This window comes from Nyctibius grandis, chromosome Z (assembly GCF_013368605.1).
Source record: "Nyctibius grandis isolate bNycGra1 chromosome Z, bNycGra1.pri, whole genome shotgun sequence".
NCBI lineage: Eukaryota > Metazoa > Chordata > Aves > Nyctibiiformes > Nyctibiidae > Nyctibius > Nyctibius grandis.
Window position 1 is genome coordinate 55640339 of NC_090695.1, and position 26232 is coordinate 55666570.

Sequence of the window (26232 nt, forward strand, 5' to 3'; positions counted from 1 at the left end):
TGCGCTGCGCCCGCTGGCCCCGCCGCTCTCTGCCTCAGCCAGGCGGCGGCGGCGGGCCCGGGGGGACCCCCCCGCTGCCGCCCCATCGCCCGCCCCCGGTGCGGCGGGCCCCGCGCCCTCCCCTTCCTCCCCCCCCCTCGCCCGGCACGGGACCCTTTAAGAGGAGGGGGCAGCGGCTGGAGGGCTTGGCCAGAGGACGGGGCCGCTCCTGCGAGGGCTCTGGGATTGGGTCGACGAGCCAAAAAAAAAAAAAAAAAAAAAAAAGAGGGAGAGGAAGAAAAAGCAAAAGAGGGGGAATTAAAAAAAAAAAAAAAGAGAGACGTGTGGAAGTAGGAGAAGACGGGAAAAAGAATAGAAAAAAAAGAAAAGCCATCCCCAAATTGTGCCAAGTCTGGGAGCGAGCAGGGATGGTGCACCCGGGCTGGCTCTGCCTGCTGCAGGGCTCCCTCCTCCTGCTGGCCAGAGCGCGGCAGAGCCGCGGCCCCGCCGGCGCCTGCCCGCTCCGCGGAAAGGTAAACGCCGGGGCGGGGGGTGCTCTGCCGCCGGCCGCACCGCAGCGGCCGCCGGGGCCAGCAGCGCGGAGGCTGCCGCGGCCCCGCGGGAGTTGCATGGGGCGGAGGGGAAGGACAGCGCGGCAGTCTCTTTCCCTCGGGTGGTCAGCGGCGAGAGGGTGGGGTGTGCGGGGCCGCGCCGGCCGCGGCTCAGCCCGGTGTGAGGCGGGCGCGGGGTGCGGAGCTCGGGCGGCGGCGGCTGGCGGGAGCGGGGCGGGGCGGGTAGGATGGTTTCTCGGGGTGTGCGCCAGGTGGGACGACCACCGCTGGGTGCTGATGGCGGGGCGTGGCGGAGGGGGAAGACCCCGGGATGAGCCCCAGCAGGACCTTTTGCCTGCGCTGTGCGGGACGAGCTACGCCGCTTGCAACCGGACAGGCTGGCCTGGAGCGACCGGCTGCCAGCATTCCTGGCTGGGGGTACCCTCTTGCCTTACTGCTGAACACCGAGCAAGTTCGGACCGGCAAATGGCCATGCCCCTAAAGTGGAAACGCGGTTATAAATTGTGTTAGGTTTTGCTCGTCGTCTAACCTCATCAGCCTGACTGTAGTAATCAGGAGCAGCATGGGCTGACCTGGCTCCGGTGGGTGGTAAGCACCGCTGACGGTCCCTGCTGCAAGTTAGGGGTGATGTTCTGGCCGGTGTGAAGCTTGCGAGCAGGGTGTCATTTCCATTAAAAATCAGACACTGAGAAAAAGCAGTTCTCGCTGAAGTTTCTGAGATAAAAGTACCAAAAATCACATAGGAAAAGCCTTCTGGGACTTTGTGTAAATGCGACAGACCATCCATGCTGTCTGTTGGCATCTGCTTGGACCTGGAAGCAGCCTGACCGGAGGTGCTGTGCACCCAAGACTCTTCTGGGGTACACGTGTCTCGCCATTTGTGTTCATCGCATGCCCCAGGCAGGGTTACCTCCTCCAGTACATCTCCAGTTACAGGAACTGGAAGCCCTGAGAAGTGCAGACCTGCTGCACTGAAGAGGTGCCAAAACCACGGTGGGCTCACTGCAGGGTAGGTGTGAGACCTTTGCAACTCTGAAGGTCTGCTCAGTGACATTTCTTCTCTTTCTCACCTGCACGTGCACCTACATGTAGCCCCTGGTCTAGGGGCCTTACTGCCTCCAGCTGAGCATTCCAGCCTTGCTGCAGCCGTAGAGGCTGAGACATCTCCTAGGATTTAGGGCAGTGCCTATTCAACCATATGCCAAACTACACGTGCCTCACTGGAGGTGTCTGCCTGAGCTTGGGTTAGACAGGGATTAATCCTACCTTGGGGGAGGGTGCCTCACCAATTTTCTTGTGCCTGGAACCAGTTTGTCAACTGGATTTATAGGTAGCCAGCTGTGACACTGCCATAAAGCCAGGTCAAGCCTCTGGAGTGGGTGCCCCCTTCCCCTTGAGGGCGTGAAGTGCAAAAGCCTGTGGGCAAGGAGCTAGTTGAGAGCAAGAAGAAGGAAGGGGACAGCCCATAAGAGCCTGAGCAGCAGAAATGGGGAATTCACTGATTTGGTAAGACATGCAGGGAGCTTTCCTCAGGAGCCATTGACTGGACTTCTGCCAGTTGTCAGCAAAACTAGAGGTGAAATGTGTTAATGGTATCTCATTATCTGCTGATTACTCTGTCATTAAAATGTGAGACCACCTGTAGTTCTGGTACTGGAAGGCTCTTTCCTAGGGTCATTAGGACAGTGGTGGTAGCCACACTGTCTAGGAATGGCAGTGTCTCCCTTATTTGCAATTCTGTTGAGCATATCCTTATGAATATTTACACCAGCTCCTTGGGAAAAAAATATTCCTTGTCCCTGCATCATCAGGGAATGCTCTTTTTTTTGTTTGTTTTTATCTTAATTGTTTCTCAGAACTCTTTTCTTATCTCTCTAGATTACAGGTATACCACCTTCTTTTTTGTCAGGTTGCCTAAAGCTTCTGTCATGAAAGAAATATGTGCATCAGTGCCTGAAAGAGAGAAGTTGCTATTTTAAGGAATGAACATACAATACTTCAGAGGGCTTTCTCATCATCACTCTGAAGTATAGTTAAAGCTGCAACCAATAATGTGCCCCATCATTCTTTTTTTAATAGGAAAAAAGAAAGGCTTTGAAAACAGTTAATCTAAAATAAAGTATGCTGGAATCCTTTGGGTTATATTCCAGTTACTAAGTAATGTGGTCTGGTGGTGCTTTCTTTTTACTTAACGTTGGAGTGTATTGGTAAATTTAAAGCCAGAGTCCAGGGATTAACAGCAGAATGCTTGTGGTTGTAGCTGGTTAGTGTTTTATGATGCATTATTCCTGATAGGGGGGCAATTAATTTAAATGGCTACCTTTCCCCCTATGTGAACTTCAACAGAGCAAGTAATGACTGCTCTCAACCCTTGACTTTTTAGTTTAAAATTTGATTTTTATTTTTCATTTCTGTCAAATAGAGACTGAATGTGTGCAGTACAATGTTTATCCCAGGTGAGTTCTGCTTACGGTCTTAAGCTGAGTTTGAGAGTGTTAGTAATGCAGGTGGGCAAAAGCTCAAGAGAATGACTATTAAAAATGTGCCTACCATTTCTGTGTGCATTACCATAGATGCATAGGGCACTTTGCATGGTGAATAAAGGCACGGTCTTTGCCTCAATTAGGTATAAATGAACATGACAAGATAGATAAGAGGATAGATAAGAGGGAGGGAGAAAGCCATATAGGGAGTGTTACAGGGCTGCCTGCCTGGGTGAAATATTGTATGCCACCTACTCTGGCTTATCTGTCAAGCAAAAAAATGTAAGAAAATGTTGTGGATTGAGAAGCAGTGCAATCCTGGGTTGAGGTCTGGGAGATGTGGCTGTGGGGTGAAGTGGTGATCATGAGGGTTAGGAGTCCTAAAAGACACTAAAGCCACAGAAGGCACCTACCTACAGCAAGTTACACACTTTGTGCTGGAAAACATATAGTCTGTGAAGATGAGACAGAAGATGGAGAGAAGCAGAAGTGATGTAGAAGGAAGCAGACCAGGTGTAGGTTTCCCATGTCTGGAGTTCACATCCAGTTCCTAAGCCTTTGGACAGCATTTTCGCTTCCCCTCTGAGCCTCCGTTCCCTGTATCACCACAGCCTTCCCTCTTGAGTTTTTTTTTTGTTTTTTTAAACTCCCATGCTCTTCTTCTAGTCGTTCAGAGCGTTGCCACTAGATGCATTCTTTGTTCCTCCTGTCTTTTGCTACATTATTTTCTGGATGTTTGCAATAATTTTACTCTTGCCAGTCAGTACCTCATTTGGTCCAATTTGAGCTAGTTTCTCAGAAGAAAGTTGACACTCTTTCTGATCCTCTTTGGCATCACTCTTCCAGCAGAATCAATGCTACCTCACCTGAAATGATGCATGATGTCTGACAAACAGAGTACTATTTGTGTATTTGAAGACTACGGGTTGCATCCTATGGTGGACCTATAAATGTTGGTGGAAGAGCAAGCTGCTGGGGGTAGTTAAAATGAACAGGACTAATGACAGGAGGGAACCCTGTCTCGTTTTTCCTAGTTTTACTTTGCGTATTCACTTTCCTGTGTTCTTCCTGGGTGTATGTCAGATTTCATACTCATCTACTGCTGTGTATCTTTTTTACCTCTCGATGCTGCATCGTGTTTGTTCTCCCTTCTTCCCATGGTCTTCAGGAGAGTTTTTATGGTCTGTAATTCAGGAGTGCATTCCAGGACTGTCGTATAGGATCTGGAGTTGTACCATGGTGTTACCAAGGTCTGAGATGTCCTTCAGACTCTTGACATGCTGCAGTAGTGTCTGAAGAGCTCTTTGGAGTATACTTGGTTTGTTGGTCTAAGCTGGACTGGTGGTAGCACTTTGCTGAAGAGCTGCCTGATCTGTGGCCTGGGTTTGATGTAGAGAGCTGCTGGAGAAGGTTGTCCAGGATGAGCCATTGCAGAGCAGTCTTTAAGGTTAGCCTTTCTGACCCTGGGTCTTTAGTATCAGAAATTTATAGGCAATGTGCTTCCAATAAATTCCTCCAAGCAGCCTGTTCTGCGTTTGACAGTCAGGCAGGCTTCTTAGAGTTAAGAGTTATCTGCTGGCTAAGGGCTGACCAGATGTTTGAGTGCATCTGGAAGCCTGTCTTCTTACTTAGACATGCAAAGGCTACTTCTTCCTGTCTGCGCAGACAGATAGAAACTCTGTCCATTGCTTCAGTTAGGACCACTGCACCAATGGGGTGCATGCTGTTGGTGATGGAGGTCGTGCCTGTTGCTGCTGGTATAAAGTGACTTGGCAGGATCCAAGCCAGATCCATTTTGCCCCATCTGCTCTCCTGTCCTGTGGGATTGCTTAGGGATTGAGCACAGCTCTTCACTCTGGTGTTCCTGGGGATGCTGTGAGGCACATTTTGCAGTGGAACAAACTTAAAGTCTGGTTCTGACTTCCTGATGGCTGTGGTTTTTGAGAGATTTTAAAAGCTAATCTAAAGGAGGAAGCTTTTTCTTCTTCTTCTGTGTTTAAAAGAATATGACCTGGAACCATAGGCCGAGTTTGGCCTGCAGAATTTCTTCCCTTATTTTCCAAGGTATTGCATGCGTTTCTCTGCTCCTTAAGAAAGAGGAGAACTGGGCTGTGAAGAGTCTTGACTGTGTGTCTGTCTGCTGTGTGCCACATCCCTGTAAAACTGTATTTCTGCCTGTTCCAGCGAGTCTATCTGCCAGCTGTGTTTTGTGTTACTCATTTGTTTGGTGTCTTGCTCAGAGCAGAAAGTTCTCCCGAGATGCTGTGGCACCCTCTGACTATCACAACAATTTCTTTGATGACAGGTGCCTTACCGTGCTGAAGTGAGAGGCATCAAGGTGAAGGTGATTGAAACCTTGCTGACCTGCTTTGCTTCAGCAAAGTCATGCCAGCTTTCAACTTGATAAAAGGTGGAAGCTGGATAAGCGTCTTGCTTGGGCTGTGCTCTGCTGCTGGTTTCGGCAGATGCTAGAGTGATGAGCTGGGGTGGCGTTACTGTTGAGAAGACCCACTGTTGCCTTTCTGGAGGATAAAGCCAGAACCGATCTTCTTATGTTTTTAATTAATGAAAATTGAATTTTGACCTCAAGATGTAAGAAAAGAGATGGTCAAGGAGGACTCTGTGTAAGCAGAGCTGCTTTAGGAAAAGTCCACACTGGCAAGCGGCTGAGCCAGGTGACCTGCTGGCTTGGCACCATGTTTTCCTTAAGCCCTGTACTGCAGTGGCCTGGGATGAATGTCTGTACTTACTCAGCTGTGTCTCCCTCTCCCCCAGCAAAGCGAGCTGAACTCCTTCCTGTGGACCATCAAGAGAGATCCCCCGTCTTACTTCTTTGGCACCATCCATGTCCCCTACACGCGTGTCTGGGATTTCATCCCAGAGAACTCCAAGAAGGCCTTCCAGGAGAGCCACATTGTGTACTTTGAGCTGGACCTCACTGACCCCTACACCATCTCAGCTCTTACCAGCTGCCAGCTCCTGCCACAGGGGGAGAACCTCCAGGACGTACTGCCCCGTGACATCTACCGCCGGCTCAAGCGGCACCTGGAGTACGTCAAGCTCATGATGCCATCCTGGATGACCCCAGACCAGCGGGGCAAAGGGCTGTATGCAGACTACCTCTTCAATGCCATTGCTGGCAACTGGGAGCGGAAAAGGCCAGTGTGGGTGATGCTGATGGTGAACTCTTTGACAGAGGTAGACATCAAGTCACGAGGCGTGCCCGTCCTGGATCTGTACCTGGCCCAGGAAGCGGAGCGGCTGAGGAAGCAAACGGGCGCTGTGGAGAAAGTGGAGGAGCAGTGTCACCCACTCAATGGGCTGAACTTCTCCCAGGTGAGACGGAGTGGTGTGCAGGGTGCCAGGCTGGCTGCTCGGCAGCAAGAGCGTGGGCTGAAGCATGGGGTAAGTGCTCTCTACACAGAGACTTGCGTTTGCTCCCTGCAGCCTGTGCCTCTGCCTGTGCCCTCAGGAGAGTTTGCTAGCAGTAGGACTTCAGGCCACATCCTAAATTCATTTAGACCTGGCCTGGGGAGACCTCTACCCTGAGCAGCCGTGGGCAGGCTTCACCCTAAGAGACCCTGGACCTTTGGATGTCTGCTCTCTGACCCTGGCTGGGCTTCCCTGCAGGAGCCCAGGGCAGGCTGTGGCTTGTTGTCTAAACTTGCTTTTGTAATAGCTACTTAAGAACAAAGGTGTGATCACTTGGGGGAAGGAGGGGCACTCTGAGTAAAGCTGAGAAGTAACCACTGATTGGAAAAGTATCCCAGTGGATCTCTTGGTGCCTTCAGAAATGGGAGCCCATCCTCTGCATTGGGAAAAGTGTTGTTTGTTTTTTCCTTCATTTGAGACCAGGTGAGGGTCAGCATAGCACAGCCTCCTGCAGGGAGCTCCACAGGCTAGTGCAGACCCTTGTTCAAGTGCGTTTGTGTCTGCCAACGAGCTGTTTTTTAGCACCGTTGTTCATGAGGTGTCGCACTAGGCAAGCAGAGCAACCTCTGTGTTGTCCGTGTGCTGAATGGGGCAGTCGTGGACTCTCCTCTCTGAACTGAATACACCAGGGAGCAGCGTCTATAGCTGTCTCAGCCTGCCTGGTGGGATCGCAAGCAGGCATAAGGTTGCTCTCTGGCCTGGGGTACCTTTGCTGCAGGGAGGTGCTAGTTTGGGGAGAGGAAGTGGTGATTGCTTAGGAACAGGTGGGACCTGCTGTTGCAGCATGCCCTGTTAGTCCAAGGTGGGAGGACCTTTGGTCATGGGGCTGGGGAGTTTCGACTGATGCCTGACCCTTTGCTCTGCATCCTGAAGCCTGTCCCATCACTGGTTCAGTTTCCCGTGCTGGAAGGGAAGGAGCAGAAGGGGAGGTGCAGCTCAGCAAGGGCAAGGACAGCAATTTGGGGCAGATGTCAGAGAAGTTCTGCTACCCTGGCCAATCTTGGTGGAGGGCCATGGTGCAGGGAATAGCATGGCAGCCTGGGATACATCACTTTTGCAGTCGTTAACTTAAGGCACGGCATCTGCACTCCTCTCTTCCCTCGTTCAGAGCTGGGCAGCCTCATTTGCATCTCCAGTCTTTTGCTTAACTGTGCTGTCGCTGTTTGCTCGCAGCCACCCTAAGAATGGGTTGGGAAGTCCCATCTCCTCCACCTCTTATCTGGTTGAGGCTTTATGAACATTTTTGCCTGTGTTTTTCCTTTGCTGACACTGCCCCTCTGGTTTAGCATGATAGAAGGCGGGGAGGGGGCATGTGCTTTCTGTGCTGCCTTGTAAGACAGTGGTAAGGAGGCTGAAAAAAACAGGTTGCAAATCATGTCCCTGTTAAGCTCATGCAACTGTTGACACTTACTTTAGGCCTTCAGCAGCTTTCTTGAAAGAGTGGCTTTTGATGTGCTGTTTGGCAGGTGGAATAAATACCACATGAGCCAGGAAACTGGGTGGGGTGGGGACACAGAGCTGCAACATCCAGAGTTGCCCAACCTGATGACATTTATTGTGAGAGCCCACCTGAGGAGGTCAGGGTAACCAGAACTGCAGAAGAAACTTAGCTCTAGTCAGGAAAATCACAGCCCGTGATTACCCCACAGTGGGTGGAGATGTGCACTGCATCATGCAAGCTGCTGCTCCTCCTGCTCCTGCTCACTTCCAGGGGGAAGGAGCACGCTGTCCCTTGTGGGAGCAGGTCTGGAGCAGCTACGGCACAACAAATTCACATTCTCACTTCTACCCACTACTAAATTTCCAGTATAGGCAGCTCAAGGAAAAGGAGAACCAGAGGCAGATGGTTTTCATGTTTCTAAGCCAATTTCATGGTTGTTTCAGAACCTGACTTGTGAACTCTGATAGCTGGCAGTTCTGTAAATCTTTGATTTCCGAGCTTTCTTCTCAGTTTGTTCAGGCAGTTGAGTTAATTATGTGTTTAATATAAACCAAACAAAGACTTTGAAATAGGCTGTTTGAAAATTATTTCTTTTGGTATTGTGCTGCTGTCTGGGAACCCCCAGCATCAGACCACTTCTGTGTCTGCCTTTGAAGTGAGTGAACACACAGGGACGACTTACAAACTTCTGCTGGGGAAAATGGGGACACAAAACCATAAGGAATGGTCTAATTCTGTGCAAGAAATGCTTTTTTGTTGCAGCAGAGTTGAAGAGAGATTATTTACTTGGCAGAAAAGCAAGTTCAGTGCTCTCAGTTTATGTTTCTGCATAGGATTTGCTCTCTCTCTTACTTAATGACGTGGTTGTGCTACCTGGTGAGGAGGACTCCCAGGGCACTTACAAGCAATACAGTGTTATTGTCTAGGTCCCTCTTTTGATCCATACTATCGGACAAGGCCTAGTTGGTGTGGGTATGTTATTGCAGGTGAAGGTCTGGAACAGTTTATCATTGATTGTCTCCATGGGATTGCACAGTGCTCAGTAACTGCACAGTGTAGACAAACCCAAGCAAGAGACTTCCTTCTTCTCCTTGTGAGGAGAGAGAGTGGAAAAAAATAAAATAAACAAAAAAACCCACATACAACAGCTGACACTGCCTGTCATGGGGCTCTTTTTATTTGGCAATGTTTTTTCCAGTTTCCTCCTTATCTTTTGTTTTATGACTCTCTTATTTTACCTGCCAAATCTCTCTGTTCAGGCTGGCTGCCCTCATAGCCAGGCCATAAAAGTATAATTTCTATAAGGTACACAATGATGTGTACACAATCTGTGAAATACTTTACTGCCTCCTCAATCCCTCTCTCTTGTTCCAAGATCCATGCAGCTTTAGGGAGTATGAAAAGATCAGTCTGTCTCCGTGCCAGGGCCATGGTGTTTATTTCCCTGTTTTATGCTGTTTCTATCCTAGTTTGTCTTAAAGACTTTTTTTTTTTTTCCCCACCCCACCTTCTTTCATGGGTAGTGCCTGTCCTGTTGCAATACCTTATAAGGATGCAGTCTCATTCCTAGCAGCGTCTGGGCTTCTAGAAGATAAAAGGCTTTGTAGCTATACACAGTCTGCCACTGCTGACTTTCCAGCACTGGAGTCAGACCCTCAGACCTCCCAACTGTTCCTTTCCAGTTACGCATTTGCCTACATGTTTGCTGGATTGGGGGCATTAGTGTTCCAGCCTAAAGCCCATGCAGCTTTCCTGTTGGCTCCAGCCGTAATGTCCTGAACATCAGTTTGGTATTGGCTCAGAAAATGAGCTGGTCTTGGCCCACACTGTGCCATGCACTTTTAAACAGGCTGTGCTTTGGCACACTCGGATGGTGTCCAGGCTGTGTTTCTCACAGACTGGTTTGAGCTTGAACACAAGAAGTTAGGACTTGTGTCTACCTTCTGCGTGGAACAAGAGGCTTAAGCGTGTAGACACTGTCCAGCCATCACCACTTCCTAGCCAAGACCCTGGCCCGTTTGGCTTCTCCAAGCTCAGGACACTTGACAGAAGACCTTACCTGCTAGCTGTTCTTAATTTGAGAATTGTTTTCCCCACGTGTCTTTCCTGTGTCCAGACCTTGCCACAGCAGTCTATTCCTACCTGAGCATCTGAACACATGGCTACATCTTCAATAGTAATCTTCAAAGCTGCTTGAGTGGAGTAGAAAGCAGGAAGCCACTGAGGACTGACTGCTCCTGGAATCCTGGCTCCAGCTCTGGGACTAAGCACTTGAAAGTCTTGTCTTTTGCATCTTTCAGCCACTTCCTCATACAGGTAGTTGCAGATAGAAAATCAAGCAAAAGCTTGCAGCAACCTCTGCAAGCAGCAAAGCTCTGATAGATCCCTGCTTTTCTCTAAAGGGTTCCTAGCTCTTCTGAGTTCTGGACCACTAACATGACTTTCTGAGAGCTGTAGACTCCCGCTTAGCAAATATGAGCCTCCTGATGTAATGCAATATTGTTTTTCTTGCTTAATCTATGTACCCACTTGGGTGAAAGGGCCACCCTTAATAGCCCCTGGTATAAAACTATGATTTAGGAGCAGATGACATCTGTGGGGAAAGTAGGAAGCCAAGACACCACTGCCTTGTTATGTGTGGAAGGAAGACCTGGTTGGTTTTGTTTTTTCCCCTTCTGAGGAAGTTTGAGAAATGGCAGTGATGACTTGAAATTAGGCCCAAAAGATACTATATGAAATTGGAGAGAATCGTGCTAGTCTCATTTCAAACAAAGGGCTCTTTTGCTACACTGAGTTGATCAGTTATAATGTTTGTCTTTAATTTCTGGGGCAATGTCAGATCTGGCAGTGTTCCCATTCACGAGACACCAGTTCAGGTTCACCTTTGACAACAGCAGGAACAGAGAACCTCAGAGAAGGGAAGAGCAAGGAGAAGCACACAGTGGGAGCTCTGCAAGGAGCAGTTCAGATCCAAATTTGGAGCAAAGAGAAGAGCAGTTGCTTCATGAAAGAGCTGACACAGGAGCAGAGCACTCACTGCTGAACAAGTTGGACCAGACACTACTTGCGGTAAACTGATTGCATCTTCTGCCCTGAGGGTGTAACTTCAAGATATATGTGTAAGGAACAGCCTTCCCTTCTCAGGTGATGGGAACATCAGGGTTTTCTGCACATGAACTGGAGCTGAAACAACTGAATTGATCCTATTTGCATCTTTGGCTGCTGGAGTCTGTGACCTAGATTTGTTTTTGTTTTCAGTTTGTGTGTAGACACACCTGCAGCCTCTGTGTCTAGACATCAGGGATGGGGAATGGGCTGTCTGGTGGGAACTAGAATAGCTAAGGCTTCACATTTCTATTGTTGTAATTAGAGTTTAATTATGATCTTACTGACTACCTGGGCAGTTCAGGGTTCTTCTCTCTGTGAAAGTGAAAGGGGAATTCAGTTGCTGATCTACTGTCTTTGCATTTGGAAGGGTGGAGACTTTGTTTCAAACAGCCTGGGCTCTGCTGTAGGGCTTTGAAATCCCAAACTGCAGATTTTGCTGTTGCACAGATTTACACTGGTCACATGTGCCATTATAAGCTCCTTGCATTTGCACTCTGCATGCCTATCAACCAGCTGGATTTTCCCATTAAAAATGCCCTTTGCTGAGCATATCACACAGCAGAAACAGAAGACGTCAGGCAGTAAATGTGGCTTCGTCTCTGCTCGCAGCTCCCACGGACGGCCTCTTGCCTGTGTCTGGCTCCCAGTGTTACAACATGAGCATGCCAATGCACTTTCCTCTCTTCCTAGTTAGTGAGGGCTGGGCAGAGTTGTGTACACTGCTCTGAGAGTGTTGGTGACTGGGTTATCCTGCTCTCCTCTGACAAGTCAGCACTATCCTGGTGGGCTGGTTGGCAGACATGACTCTGAGATCCTCTAGCTTTGGGTGAGAGTATCACAGAATCAATGAGGTTGGAAGAGACCTCAGGGATCATCGACTCCAACCATTGCCCTGACACCACCATGTCAACCAGACCATGGCACTAAGTGCCATGTCCAGTCTTTTCTTAAACACATCCAGAGATGGTGACTCCACCACCTCCCTGGGCAGCCCATTCCAATGTCTAATAACCCTTTCTGAAAAGAAATTCTTCCTAATGTCCAACTTGAACCTCCCCTGGCGAAGCCTGAGGCTGTGTCCTCTTGTCCTATCGCTAGTTGCCCGGGAGAAGAGGCCGACTCCCACTTCACTACAACCTCCCTTCAGGTAGTTGTAGACTGCAGTAAGGTCACCTCTGCGCCTCCTCTTCTCCAGGCTAAACAACCCCAGCTCCCTCAGCCGTTCCTCATAGGTCAGACCCTCCAGACCCTTCACCAGCTTGGTCGCCCTCCTCTGGGCTCACTCCAACACCTCAACATGTTTCTTGAAGTGCGGGGCCCAGAACTGGACACAGTATTCAAGGTACAGCCTCACCAGTGCTGAGTACAGAGGGATGATCATTTCCCTAGACCGGCTGGCTACACTGTTCTTAATAGAGGCCAGGATGCCATTGGCCTTTTTAGTACTGTTGTTGCAGAGGAACACAGCTCTCTCAGCAGGCTGAAAGGGGTCCTGGGCATTGGAGGCCACTTGAGAGAGCACACAGAAGGTCTGGGCTGGATGCTTTTTGGAGCAACTTAACCAACAGTGAGTAGTGTGAAGCAGGGAGGGGATGAGGGCTTGGCTTGTTCAGCTGATCAGGCAGTTGGATGCCTCCATGCTAAGCTTTGGTCTTGCACATTCTCAGGTCTTGGTGCAGACTTACGGTGATTGGTCACAGTGACCGGATGCTGTGGCTCCGTCTGATGCCTGATCCTGTGGGCTCACTACTTATTGCCCATTACTAAACCCAAAGTGTGGGACTCTAGCTGCCAACTTTTCCCTTGGACAGAGAGGTTGTAACTGTTCTGGACAACCTAAAGGCACATGCCTGCAGAGTTGTAGAAGACAGCTTGCTTTCTGATCTAAGAACTGGACTGCACTGCTGTCACCTTACCATCCAACAGCTGTAGGATGGTTCCTTTTTGGTCCAGACTGGATTACCAGGTCCATGGGGATCCCAGTTGGCTCCTGCATCCCAGTGACAGGGTTTCTGTCCCATGGCAGTGGTTCCAAAGACTAATTTTTGGTTTTCTTCAACAAACCTGGATACATTCAGACCAAGAATACAGCCCAGCTTCAGCTTTCAACTCTTTGATTTTGTGAGGGTTTGTAATACACCAAAGAGCCTCTTCTGTCAACCTGCTCTACCTTGTGTGGGTACTGTAACTGCAATCAGTTTGTCCTTTAATGTTCTTTTTGTTAAATGAAGTGAATGGAACCCGTTGAGCCTTTCCCAGCAGGACATGTTTTCTACATGTTAACTGTTCCTTCAGCTCTTCTCAGACCTAACAGTATCTGTCTTGTGTCATGGCACTCACGCATGTGTGCTTGGCGGAGTGATATTGTCACTATCCTCATCTTTCCTTGTTTATGTTTTATGTTTTATGTTTCCTTGTTTATGTTTTATTTCCTATAATCTTCATGAAGGCTTTTATTAGCTAGTTAGAAAGGTTGATTACAAGTAGGATGAGGAGGCTGAAACACAATTTTAAGATGTCTATTGCTTTATCTGGCCTAATGCAGAAAGGGAGCAGCAGGAACAATTCTTCATGGTTTTGGTAACAGGAAAGATTGGGTCCCTCAATAAAATTATCAGGTAGCAGGCTTAGCAGGTAGATGCACATCCACACAAGACATCATTCATTTCCAGTATGCGCGGATGAAGGATGCTCGGACACAAAGATGTGTGAACAGTTTCAAAGGGATTAGACAGATTGATGAAGGATAGTCACACCAAGGAGTCTCATACGTGTCCCAAGTGCCGTTTCTGGCTCAGGACATCCCTCAGCTTGAATTGAGAGCAGGTGCCAGGGGAAGAACCACTCTGTAGGTGCTCTGCTGTCATTAAATATAGGGTGCTGGGCTTCTGCCCTACTGGGCAGGTGTGGGAAGGTTGTTCCCAAAAATGTAACTGAGGCGTTATTGCCCAGAGTGGTGGCCAAAGTGAGCAGCTGAAACAAAAGGCATGACTTCTCTCTGGAGATGCTGAGCTATGCCGGCAGTGCTGGTGGGGACAGAGCATGTACATCCACCCTGGCCTGGCTAGGTGTCCTGTATGAGACTCACCTGGTGCCAGACTCTGCTGGGAGTGCTGGTAGCTGACTGCCTGCTCTCCTTCCTCCTGATCGTCCTGCTTGCTTTTGGAAGAGAGATGCCAGGGCAGGCTGGGTTCTGGGTTAGTGTTGCCATCACCCCTGCGTGTGCTGTGCTCTTGGGAAACAGCAGCTCTTCCTGCTGGGTTGCCAGGTGAGATGGTGTTCTTGGGGGTGCAACAGCCCTTCTCCTTCCAAAGCCTGACCCTGGCACACTTGCCAGTCCTGCATGCAGCATCTGCAGTCCAGGTTACACTCTGGGTCATGGTGCATCTGTCCAGTCTCCTGGAGCATGTAGTCTGTGTGGGCAGACGCTTGGAGACTTGACCTGAGACAAGTGGCACTAAAAGTTGGTGCTCAGACGCAACAGCTTTCAAGCTCCATTGGCTCGCTGGGAACAGGAGGTGGGCTTGGAAGTTGATAAGGAACAGGTCAGCTGACCTAAGCTTGGCAATGTCTCCGCTGGAGCACTCAGACGTCCCCATTTCCTTCCTTTTCATGAGGCTTATCTTTTTCGAGCATGCAGAGGTCAAATGTGAACAGACAAGCGTGTGGAGAGCAGTTGGCTGTGCCCTCTGAAACCAGGGGTAGGTTTATGAAGGGATCCATCCACACAACTTAAGAACAGTCCTGTCAATTAAAACCAAATGCATAACAGTGTTTAGTCTGCAATTTACTGTGATCACAGTCCTGTCGTATAACTGTGTAAAGGAAGATTCAGGTAGCTGGCCTTGTGCATGTCTCAGTCTCTTTACTCTGCTCTAACAAGATTAGCAGGATTGCTAGCTTTGGCCAGAACTCAAATTAATCTTAGGCAAAAAAAGATGCACTGTTTCAGATTTGACTTACATGAAGCATCTGGTAAATGCATTACAGGAACATTCTAGCAAACAGGTTTTTTTATTTTTAATGGCAGCTTGTATATGTTTTTGTGTTGACCTGTTTTGCTTTCTGAGCGTAGTTCTTATTACACAGAGGCTGCATCATCAGTGGACTCAGTACTGGAGACTGATTTTCACCTTATTTACTCAAACGCTTAATTTCTGTGTGGATTACTTATAATTTATCAGTGTGTCCCACTCCCCTCGTGCCCCCCGAACAGTACCATGTGAGAAAAACATTTTTACATCTTGATGGACTGTGAGGCTGTCAAAGCTCAAATCAACTGGATTTGCAATTGTGCCTCAAATCTAGCTGTTTTTGCTGCAAATAAATCAGTGCTGCAGATCCAGACAGCGTCATCCCATTGATGTTCCTCTCTGCTAAAGGTAAAAGCTGAGGTGCAGGTTGCCTTTGCTGGGTATGTCTGATGTTGAGATATTCTCACACTGGTCACTTGGAATAGCTGTAGTGAGAGATCTCACTGAGACACGTGGCTCATGGGGAGTTTGTCGTGCCTTGTCGCTATCTTGAGAGCGCCCTAAGTACGGTTAGCCTCCTTCATCTTTCAGAAGTGGCACTTGTTGGCTTATTGGCATGTCACACAGGAAAAGCCATCTTACCCCCATCAAGGAGATAGGTTTCATGGTGTGCTCCACTTGGCTGAGCAAGGAGCCTGCTCCGAGCATGGCTGAAGCCTATTTTCACTCATGCTTGAGGCAAGGCAGCATGTGACGGCATCACTACAGCTCCCTGGCTTTGCTTTTCTGGCACCTTGTGGCATTTTGAAGAGCTTCCTGCAAGCTCAGAGGAAATGTTTAGACTTCATGTGGGAACCAATTATATAAATAACACTAGAAGCTCTGAACTAGCAGAAGAGCTGCAACCCTGCAGTGATGTGCTACTGGATGTATCCCAGCACAGGGTGTTGTTGAGGACCCCGCTAGTGAAGCTACAGCCCTGGATTCCTCTGATTCAGTGTAGGCCAGATTTTTAGTTGCTTCAGTTAAAAGTTTTGCCTTTTCTGAGGGTCCTGGATTAACATAAAGAGTTTAACTGCCTCTCCACCTGCAAAGCTTTCATCAGATCATTGAGTCCTGGCTCCCTGGTACACCTGAAGAAACAGGGTGAAAAGCAGGTTTTGTTATTGCTTTGGGCTTCTCTTCTACTTGTTTTGCAGAGGGGAGCTGGCTAAATCACTCAGGTGCTCGAAATAAATCCACTCGTCTCCTCCCACAGTTTTGCCCTTCTGCCATGCACCCAGAAGGATAGGTAAGTTATGTCAGGATACAATGGTAAAGAAGGCTAAAGCAGCTTAGCTTTCCACAGTTGCACGGGATCAGCACAAAACTAACTCTCCCAGGTCTTTCACTTTCCCAGCTTTGGGAAGGCTTCACACTGTGGTTGCTAGCACACTTGACCAGGGCTGTCTCAGCAGGGAAGACATACCCTTAGCCAGTGCTAGACACAGCGGTTTGCTGATGATGTTCTGAGCTCAGTTTTGAAGCTCTTACCTTGTTCTGGCCACAGCAACTCATTCTGCTGGGAATGTGCAGCAGTTTGACCACCTGTGTGTATTGATTAAACTCAGCTTTGTGATATCCCATGCCTATAATGATAGAAGAACTCCCCCTGACTTCCATGTATGCCTGGGGAATTTTCTGCCCATGGAGTTTCAGGGTATCCCCCAAAGTGCAAACATACCAAATTCCTCTGTATCTCTTTGAGAGAGGAACCAAAGTCCTGTCACTGTTGGTATGTCTGGTAAAATCATCTCTGGGGATTTTTAGAGCTGAGATTTCTGTATTCAAGTAGCTGCAGACATCCTGAGGTGATGTATATCTATACTCTCTTTGGGACCATGGTGGGTACCTGGTAGACAGGTAGTGTACCTTTTAGTCTTGCATTGGTGAGAGGTGACTAAGCAGACCCATTCCTCCCAGTCTGGCTGCTTGCTTCCAGCCTCTCACCAGTCCCTGGTTCGTGACAGCTTGAGTTTTTCAACAAATTGTAATGGGCACTTAATTTCCAGTTTCCCAAATGCATTTCCAGTTTCCCAAGTGCCTGCACAAAGGTTTGACCCTGCAAAATATAGGCACGTAAGGAGTGGTTGGGAGCTGCTCATGGAGGCATTACTGCTGAAACAATTCATACAGTATGGCCTGAGTCTGGGCTCCTGGACAGTCTCTGCTGCTCAGCCAGTAACTTGTTAGGCTAGGGTAATTTGATCACAAGTTTCATCCCTGTGTGAATTTATAAGGCCTATTTATTAAGATAAATGGGCTATTGTTACAGCTGGAGGCCGGTGGGATGAGTTGTGTGTTTGGAATGTTTAAAAATAAAGTAGCTGCAGCCATGCTTTCTAGGAGGGGTGAAATGGAGAAAGAAGAGAGGGTGACACCACATATCTCTTTATTTGCTGTGAAGCTGTTGGTAAGTCAAGAAGACATGGAAGGCTCAACAACAACACAGGACGGAGTACTTGTTATCAGTATTGCACAATGCCTGGGTGAGCAGCTCCTTGAAAATCTGCCAGAGGAGAAGAAAGAAAAAATATACCTCCATTTAGGTATTTCAAATATTTTTTTGCAGCACTAGAACACATAGGTGAATAACACTCTGTCTAGAAGGTATCACAGCTGGCTTGGAGTAATGCAGTTTCAGACCTCATCCAGGTTAATAAGAATGAATTAATCACTGAATTGAAAAGTATGTTTGCTTAGGTACAAGTAATCGTGACTGAACTTAATTTGCTCTGTGAAAAGGGAATATATAGTCCTAACCAATAATATGTATGATTGGTGAGTTAAGGGGGCCCAATTTTCCCAAGCTGAAAATAATTATAGGCCAAATAAAGTGGGAGGAAAAACTTAAGCATAAAAATGTGAATAATAATTGGGAGTTGTTCAAGAATCTTGTATTAGATCCCTGAGAAACCACAATTCTGCATTTGCAAAGATGAATTCCTTAGTTAAAAAAAGCTGTTTTGGTTAACAGAGGAGATGAAAGCAGCAATAAAAAAAACCCAAATACAACGAAAAACAGAGGAAGCAACGTGGACAAGTAATCTGCAAGGCAATGCAGACAATTGATGAGAGAACTGAAGGGTACCAATGAAGCGCCTTTGGGCAGTGGGTTTGGAACAATAAGAAGGGATTCTTTAAATGTATCAGGGATTCATGAATCCTAGCAGTGGTACAGGCTCCATACTGAACAGGATTGCAAAATTGTTGCATATGAAATAGAAGAGGCACAAATAACCAGTAACTATTTCTTGGTGTTTGGAAAGGAGAAGACTCTCTATTCATAACTTGGTCGTAAGGGAATATTTTCTGCTCCAGTAAGAAATTACTTCCAGTAATTAGGAAGAATTTTAAATGTCAGTGTTTTTAACAGTAGAAAACATTAACAGTGGTTAACTTACAGTCCAGAATATTTAGAGTCTAAGCCAAGGAGCTCTTTGAATCATTAATATAGGCACTAAAAAAATTCAGGAAAGTAGAACAAACCTACTGTATCAGCATTATTGTGGGACAGTGAGTGGGTAGCTTGTCAGGCTACCCAAACTTCAGCTTGCTCAAAGCATAAAAAGGCTAATAGGCTCTGCAGCTGACAAAGAGCTGAGAGAAGGCAGGATGATGCCAGCCAGTTCCCCTGGAATGGGAAACTGGCCTTGTCAGACAAACATGATCCCAGTTCTTGATAAGAGTATGATTTTTGGTGATAAAAGTTGTTGTGTTGACATAATTATACATAGATTTGAAGGCTTCTGATTTTGTTCCTGGTGATACTCTGATATAGGAGTATAAACTAAACAAAATCAAAGTGGCTTATTGTAAACAGCCCAGGGGAAATGATCATTCTCATAAAATGGCTGCAGATGGAGAGTCATCCTCCACCAGGGAGGAGGAAAGCTAGAAGATACTTGTAAAGAATCATAGAATTGTTTTGGTTAGAAATGACCTTTAAGATCATCAAGTCCAACCATAAAGCTAACGCCAAGTCCACCACTAAACCATGTCCCTAAGCACCACATCTACACAGCTTGTAAATACCTCCAGGGATGGTGACTCCACCACTTCCCCTGGCAGCCTGTTCCAATGCTTGACAACCCTTTTGGTGAAGAGATTTTTTCTGATATGCAATCTAAACCTCCCCTGGCACAACTAGAGGCCATTTCCTCTCGTCCTATCATTTGTTACTTTGGAGAAGAGACTAACACCTGCCTCGCTAGAACCTCCTTTCAGGTAGTTGTAGAGAGCGATAAAGTCTCCCCTCAGCCTACTTTTCTCCAGACTAAACAACCCCAGTTCCCTCAGCCGCTCCTCATAAGCCTTGTGCTGTAGACCCTTCACCAGCTTCATTGCCCTTCTCTGGACTCGCTCCAGCACCTCAATGTCTTTCTTGTAGTGATGGGCCCAAAACTGCAGGGCTGAGTACAGAGGGATGATCACTTCCCCAGTCCTGTTCACCATGCTAGTTCTGATACAAGCCAGGATGCTGTTGGCCGCCTTGGCCACCTGGGCACACTGCCCGCTTGTATTCAGCCAGCCATTGATCAACACCCCCAGGTCCTTTTCCACCAGGCAGCTTTCCAGCCACTCTTCTTCAAGCCTGTAGTGCCACATGGGGTTGTTGTGCCCCAAGTGCAGGACCCAACACTTGGCCTTGTTGAACCTCATACAGTTGGCTTCGGCCCATCAATCCAGCCTGTCAAGATCGCTCTGCAGAGCCTTCCTACCCTCAAGCAAATCAACACTCCTGCCCAACTTGGTGTCGCCTGCGAACTTACTGAGGGTGCACTCGATCCCCTCGTCCAGATCATTGATAAAGAAGTTAAAGAGAACTGGCCCCAATACAGAGCCCTGGGGAACACCAGAGGAAGTACTGAGTGCCTGTTTCTGGTCCTGCGTTACCCAGTGGCTTTGTCAGTGATGTAAATACCAAGCAATTGTTTGCACAAATGTGGAGATCCTGCAGATGGAGGGGAGGTAGACAATGGGTCAGTTATGGGAGCAGAGCTGAGTCACCTGGAAAGCTGGGCTCCTCTAGTGCTGTTAAATGCAAGGCTGTACATCTAGGAGCAAAGCATGGAGGTCAAGCTAGTAAGGCTGGAGGCCTTACCCAGAATACACTCAGAATACAGAGGGAGATTGCAGTCCTCAGGTGAGTGGTAGGAGCAGGGGAGAAACGTGCTGGGGAGCCCAGTGCAGGAATACTGCTTAGTCCTGGTTTCAGCACTTCCGAGAGTGTTGAAGAATTGGAGCAAGGTCAGAAAAGAGCTACACAATTAATTTGGGACCCGAGCATACCTGTACAACAGGACAATAAAGAAACTTGATCTACAAAGTTGTTTGTAGAGAAACTGACAAGTCATTTCATGAGCATGCTTGGGTATGTGTCTGAGGAAGAGGGACAATGCAGCAAAATCCCCAAGTCCAGTGGCCTAGCTGCTGAGGATACACACTATCAGAATCAATATAACTGGTTTCTACTGAAGGCAATTAGCCCGTTGAATAAATTTCCTTAGGACCTGGTGGAATTGCCATCATTCAGCCTTTAAGTCACCACAAAATTGCTCTCTGAAACAGAAGAGATTGATAGGTGGTGTTCAAGAGCTGCTGATTCATGTATGGAATCAACGTACATTTTGTTCTGTCTTATAAAATACCAATTTGGGGCATTTAGATATCTGCAGTTAAGGCTAGACGAGCAGTTTCAAGCAGCTTCCAGATTCTCGTTTTTTGTAGATCTTTTCTGTAGATCAGGTTGAACCTTTGTAAGTTTGTTGTCAGTGCCAATGTGACTTTCTTTATGCTAATCTGAAACTAGACTTCTTTTTATTGACAGTGAGACATAGGACAATAAATTATTATAAAATAGAGGTACTGTGACTTTAGCATGGGGGCAGGCAGGATTAGGGGAGCAGATGCAGGTCAAAGCTGTGTGCTATTTGCTGCACATCCTCTGCAAATGGGATGAGCTTTTAGGAGCACTGAAACACCACTACCAAGCAGAGGGGTCTGTTGTGTGCTTGAGGTACTGGAGGCCTTTGCTAGCGAGTTCCAGATGCCCTCAGGCATCACCCAAATGTGTATTTACATGTGAGAGGGACCAAAAGACTTGGAGGGCTGCATTCAGTGCTGCAATACCTGCAGAGGAAGATCCCTAAGGAGCAGGTGCCAGCTCTTCTGGGCTCTGTTTACCCGCTTAACAAAAAACAAAGTGGGACCATAAAGCCATAATGCTGTGGAGATGCATGGCAGGCGGGCACTGAGCGCCCTGCTCAGCGAGTGTACAGCGTGGCACTGCTCCCCTTATGTTCACAAAAGCCCTCGCCATACTCTGCTGTCAAGTGGAGGGCTGGGATTTTGGTAAGTGACAACAGCTCTTTCTGTTGGCCCTGTTGGCTTGCCATTGATTTGTGGCACCAAGCACAGATGAAGAACGATTTAAAAAGCACTTGTGTTACCAGGTCCCTTTAGTCTGAGGCTATCCTGGAATGCAAGACACTTTCCTGGGTGCTGCTGTGAAGATGGCATGAGTCCGTCCCCAGAGCAGTGTTTTGCGGTAGTTACTGGGACAGCAACAGTGGCAGGGAGCCTGTGATGCATACAGGTGGGAAACTGAGGCATCAGTGATGCTGGTAAGTAGCAGAAGTCGGTCCTCTTGTTCATATTGTCTGGGAAAGCTACAGCATGTCTGCACAGTAGCATTGTAGTGAATCCTCTGGGAATAAGCCAGTTTCCTTTGCCTAAAATTTGGTTGTTATTTTAGGCTAGTCCAGTTTGACATTAAGAGCTAAAATTTGCAGGCTGGATTCTTCAGTCTGCACTGAATCCTGGCCAACTGGCCAAAGCAAGAGTTGGAGCTCATTACCACTATTGCAAAACTGTTTCCAAAATGTCATTCTGGTGCCACTGTTATAGATAGCATTGTGGATAGGTGGGGATGTCTCTTCTGTCCTCCCCATGTTCAGGGAGGATTGGGAACCTGGCCAAATGCATTGCCTTGCTCAGGCAGTTTTCAGGCTGATAGCGTTTCAAGGCCATTGCGGTGTTTTGAGGACCTGTCATGAACATATCCATTCCCTGTCATGGTAGATTAGGTAAGCCGGGTCACCTGCACAGCAGCCCATTGTCTGTGGCTGATGGAGTGTAATGTTTTCATAACTTCCAGAAGTCATGAGCTCACTGGGGGAAGTCCTTCAGAGAAGGCACTGTTTTCTTTTCCCTGTGCCATCATGTGCACATGCAGTAGCTAAGCAGACATGTAAAATTTAGAGGAATTGCATCCTTTAGCAGCTCAGGAACTGCAGTGCATCAGAGGCTGGGTGACTGAGACAGGAGAAACAGAGGTGTTTTCAGACACTGTTGTCTTTGAGAGATGTGTGCTGGTTCATAATTGATGCTTCTATATGCCTTTCTGCCAGCAATGTCTCTCTGGAAGGAGCCACCCTGTAGGCTTTTTGCTAATCTCAGTGCTGGTGGCTGTGGTTTGGAAGGGGGTGTGTAGTACTGTATGTTGGCATAAAGCAGGTTCCCAGGCAATGTAGTGGAGTGATGGTGGTGACTCATGGTATCCGCCTAGCCCACACAGTTGTGATCCCACATGCCACATGCTTTTTTGTTCTTGCTCTTAAGATAGGTGCTGGAGATCTCTTGAGAGGCTGTTCATCCACATCTGTAGAAAATGATCAAGTGGCTGTAGAGCTGCTGCATGGTGTTAGATCTCCCTAAATAAGGGGGTTTGCCCTGTGATGTAGAGCCAGAGTGGTGGATCCACAGTATGTCCCCCAAGCCAGAATAGGCTTGGCTTAGGAAAAACTGTGAAAAAGGAGTGCTGCAGCTCTTGGGCAGTCCTTGGTCGGTCCCGTGTAGCCAGACAGAAGGTGAGCTGCTTCAGATCTATTCTAAATTTTGCAGGGAAGCTGCCCTAGACTGTGGTGCCATTTTCCTTTTCCTCCTCTGTGGTTAGTCTTGGTGAAGCTGAGAGCCTGGCAAAGAGCTCCCTCTGCGTGCAAAGTTGGCCAAGGATGAAGCAGGTAGACTGTGGAAATTGGAAAGGTACCAATAGTCTTGTCTTAATAGATTTTGTGAAAAGTCAGCTGCAGTTTCTTGATGCAAAGCTTGTGTAAGTCAGGAAAAAATTGCCTGCAGACATCAGTGGATTTCTGCTTCAGTCCCTTTGGAAGAAATGGGAAAAGTCCTAGCAATAAATTCTGATGTCAGAACTCATCATACAAACCTGGGACCCACTGGCATCACGGAGAGTACCTCTCTCTGGAAAACACAGCTGGTGTGCACTGAGTTTAGAGCTGCTCCTCTGTGCAGGCGTGGGGTTCACCTTCACTTTTTATTCCTTCCTGCACACTGCTTTCCTGAGATGCATCCCAGCCAGGGAAAGCATCAATTCCCTATATCAAGCATGTTATACGTATTTCTGTAGTGTAACATTGTGGGGTACTGCAGACTACAGACAGTTCTGTAGTCACATGCCTTAGTCACACCAGCTTACATCCTGAAAACTGCTTACTTGTTCAAATGCTCAGTGGTTGCAAATCAGCATCGATTCATTGATTTTATTAGAAATACACAAGTTTTTCACACTCAGCTCTCTCTTTTTAGTGTTTATATGGGTACCCACGCATACAGGGCCTGAGTTTTGAATGGGGACTGAATGCCTGTGTTACAGGAGCCAGAACCAGCCCAAATGACCTCAGCTCATTAGGAAACTGTTGCAAGTGACTCTCTTGTCTTCCTGATGTTTCAGGTCAATCCCTGCTGTCCCTGAAACTTCACTCCTTCTCCAGTTTATGTAGTCAAGAGCCTTAGACCTAGCGTTAAGAAAAACACTCTACGCTCAGTTCTACTTTCCTTTGGCTTGTGTTTTCTTCTCCTTCCTCTCCATCTTAACATAAATGCGGTCTAGGGCAGACTTTGCTGCTGATGCAGAAGCTAAATGAAATGTTAGTTTGCACTCACATGGTTGTATGCACAGCACCAGCTCCCAAGATGTGTGTGCAGCAGGGGAAACGGTGAGGCAAAGGGATGGGGATTTGAGTTACTCCCAGTCTCTGCCTCAGGCTGTCATTCTGCACTTTGTCCCACATACAGGGCTTGGTTTTCTGGAAAGTCTCAGTCAGGTCTGGCTTGCCTGGCACCCTGGTATTGTGGCACTATGTATGATCCTGCTGCTGTCACTTTCCCCTCTGCCTCTGAACTCCACAGGCATTGGGAAATTCAGTTCTGTTCCCCTTCAGGGTGGGCAGACTTTTTTTTTTCTTTTTTCCCCCCAAATACTGAGCTCAAGCCCTTTTTTGGAGTAAGCACAAGGGGGCAGAGCTAGAACTGAGCTTTTAGCTGCTTTCTTGCCTGGCTCCTTTTTCCAGTTAAATATCAATACTTGGCCAGAGTTTTGGGTTTTTTTCCTTTAATTTCTTTTTTTCCTGGAGTACACAGACACATTTATTCCCAAGACAGTTAGACGGGTGTAATGCAAACCAGTGGAGTGCCTGAGGACTGACTCTAAGCAGGCAAGCACTTTGGCCTCCACCAGGGTTCACGTTTAAAAACAAACTTTCCTGGACTGGTGGGTGACAGGCATCAGCTCTGCAAGTGCGTTGCTGCTCATTCCAAGACACTTCAGCTCTGTGCTGGAGCACTGCAGGCCTCCTGGGAGTTGGTGTCTTTTGGAGGTTTCCTCCTCCAGCACCAGGTGCAAGCATGTGTGGCATCCTGGCAAATGGCTGCAGAGCTGTGAGCAGCAGTTCTTTCCACTGTGCTCCTGCCTGCAGCGTACGTGCACCAGGTGGTGGTCCTACCTCCCAGGAGATGACTGAGAAGGAAGCCCAGATTCCTGCCAGTCCGACTGCCCAACAATCTTGTTACACGCTACATGGAAAATGCCGTCCAGGCGGTACTGTGATCCTAACTGGATTTGTACATCTGCATGCTCTGCAGGTTGCATAGCCAGAGCTGCAGTGAAGCATCAAGAGGATGGGGGGAGCAGGGGGAATAAGGCTTAGGTTTCCACTCACTGACAGCCCCTTGTGAGGTAAAAAGGAATGGTCTTTCCTCCTGGTGGGAAACAGGACAGAGCATGAGCAGGTGGAACAGGTTCACCAGGGCATGTGCTGTACATAGACAATGCCATCCCACAGAGGGTCAAAGAGCTTCCTAGGGTCTGCAGTGGTGGGAGCTGCACAGACACCTATCAACTTCCACCTGGTAGAGGGAGCAAAAATGTAACTTGTTGCAAGGCTGGGAACGAGGCAGTTGCTCCGATGCTGCTGCATTTCCTCCGTAGCTGAGGTTCCTGGTTTCCATGCTGTCCTGGTTTGGCCTAAACCAGGCCGATTTTCCTTTCAGTGATTTTTCCTTTCAGCTAAGTCTCCTCTAAGTAACTGCACTTTCTGAAACTAACTGCATGTTTTTGCAGACAGTGTCTGCTTCCAGGACTGATAACGCTCGAAGTTTGTAGTTATCACTGAGGCGCTGGTAGGGATGTTGTGCAGAAAGGCTCTTGCTGTACTTATTCTTGAGAGAAACCAAGGTCACTGCTGAATTCCTCACTGCTTACGAGTGAAGAGCCGAAGGGGGGTCGCAGCTGCAGGGGGGAGCGGACAGGGCAGGTGACCCAAAATTGACCAATGAGGGTATGGTATTCCATCCCATACATGTCATTCTCAATATAAAGCGGGGGGATCACGAGGGTCTCGCTCTCTTTCTGCTATGGCCGGTGTCCAAGGAGGACTCCGTCTGTTTTCCTGCTGCCCCCAATCCCGATCCGTGCATCCCTGAATCCAGCTCTCGACCGTCGCTGGGCCCATCCTGGGCCTTCCCGGAGCCTGCCCTGCAGTGCCGGTGGTGACGTGGCTGACTTCAGGGGAGCTCAATCTTGGTTTTGTATATATATTTGTATATATTTGATTATTTCTATTATTATTATTATACTCTTTTTCGTTATTATAGTTTATTAAAACTGTTTTAACTTTCCAACCCAGAAGTCTCTCTCCCTTTTCCCTTTCCCTTTCCCTCTGGGGGGAGGGGGGGGGATAACAGAGGGCATTTGCCACAGGTTTAATAGCCGGCCCAGCTTTAAACCGTGACACATGCTCACCTACCTTTCTCAAGGACTTCCACAATGAGCAAGAGGTTGTCCACATTGCCTTTTTGTCCCAGAGGACAACACAGTGCTTCTGTTCAGAGCCTGTATGTAGAAT

General features: G+C 47.9%; 1 protein-coding gene across 2 annotated transcripts in view; it reads left to right on the forward strand.

The window, feature by feature from the left end:
* Nucleotides 1–407: 407 nt before the first annotated feature.
* The window catches only part of TRABD2A (TraB domain containing 2A), a 96716-nt gene continuing 70891 nt past the window's right edge, over nucleotides 408–26232 (forward strand). For both annotated transcript variants that reach the window (XM_068423723.1, XM_068423724.1), the window contains exons 1-2: nucleotides 408–512; nucleotides 5810–6370. In XM_068423723.1, coding sequence (XP_068279824.1) covers nucleotides 408–512; nucleotides 5810–6370 — 666 coding nt within the window. The remainder of the gene's footprint in view (nucleotides 513–5809; nucleotides 6371–26232) is intronic.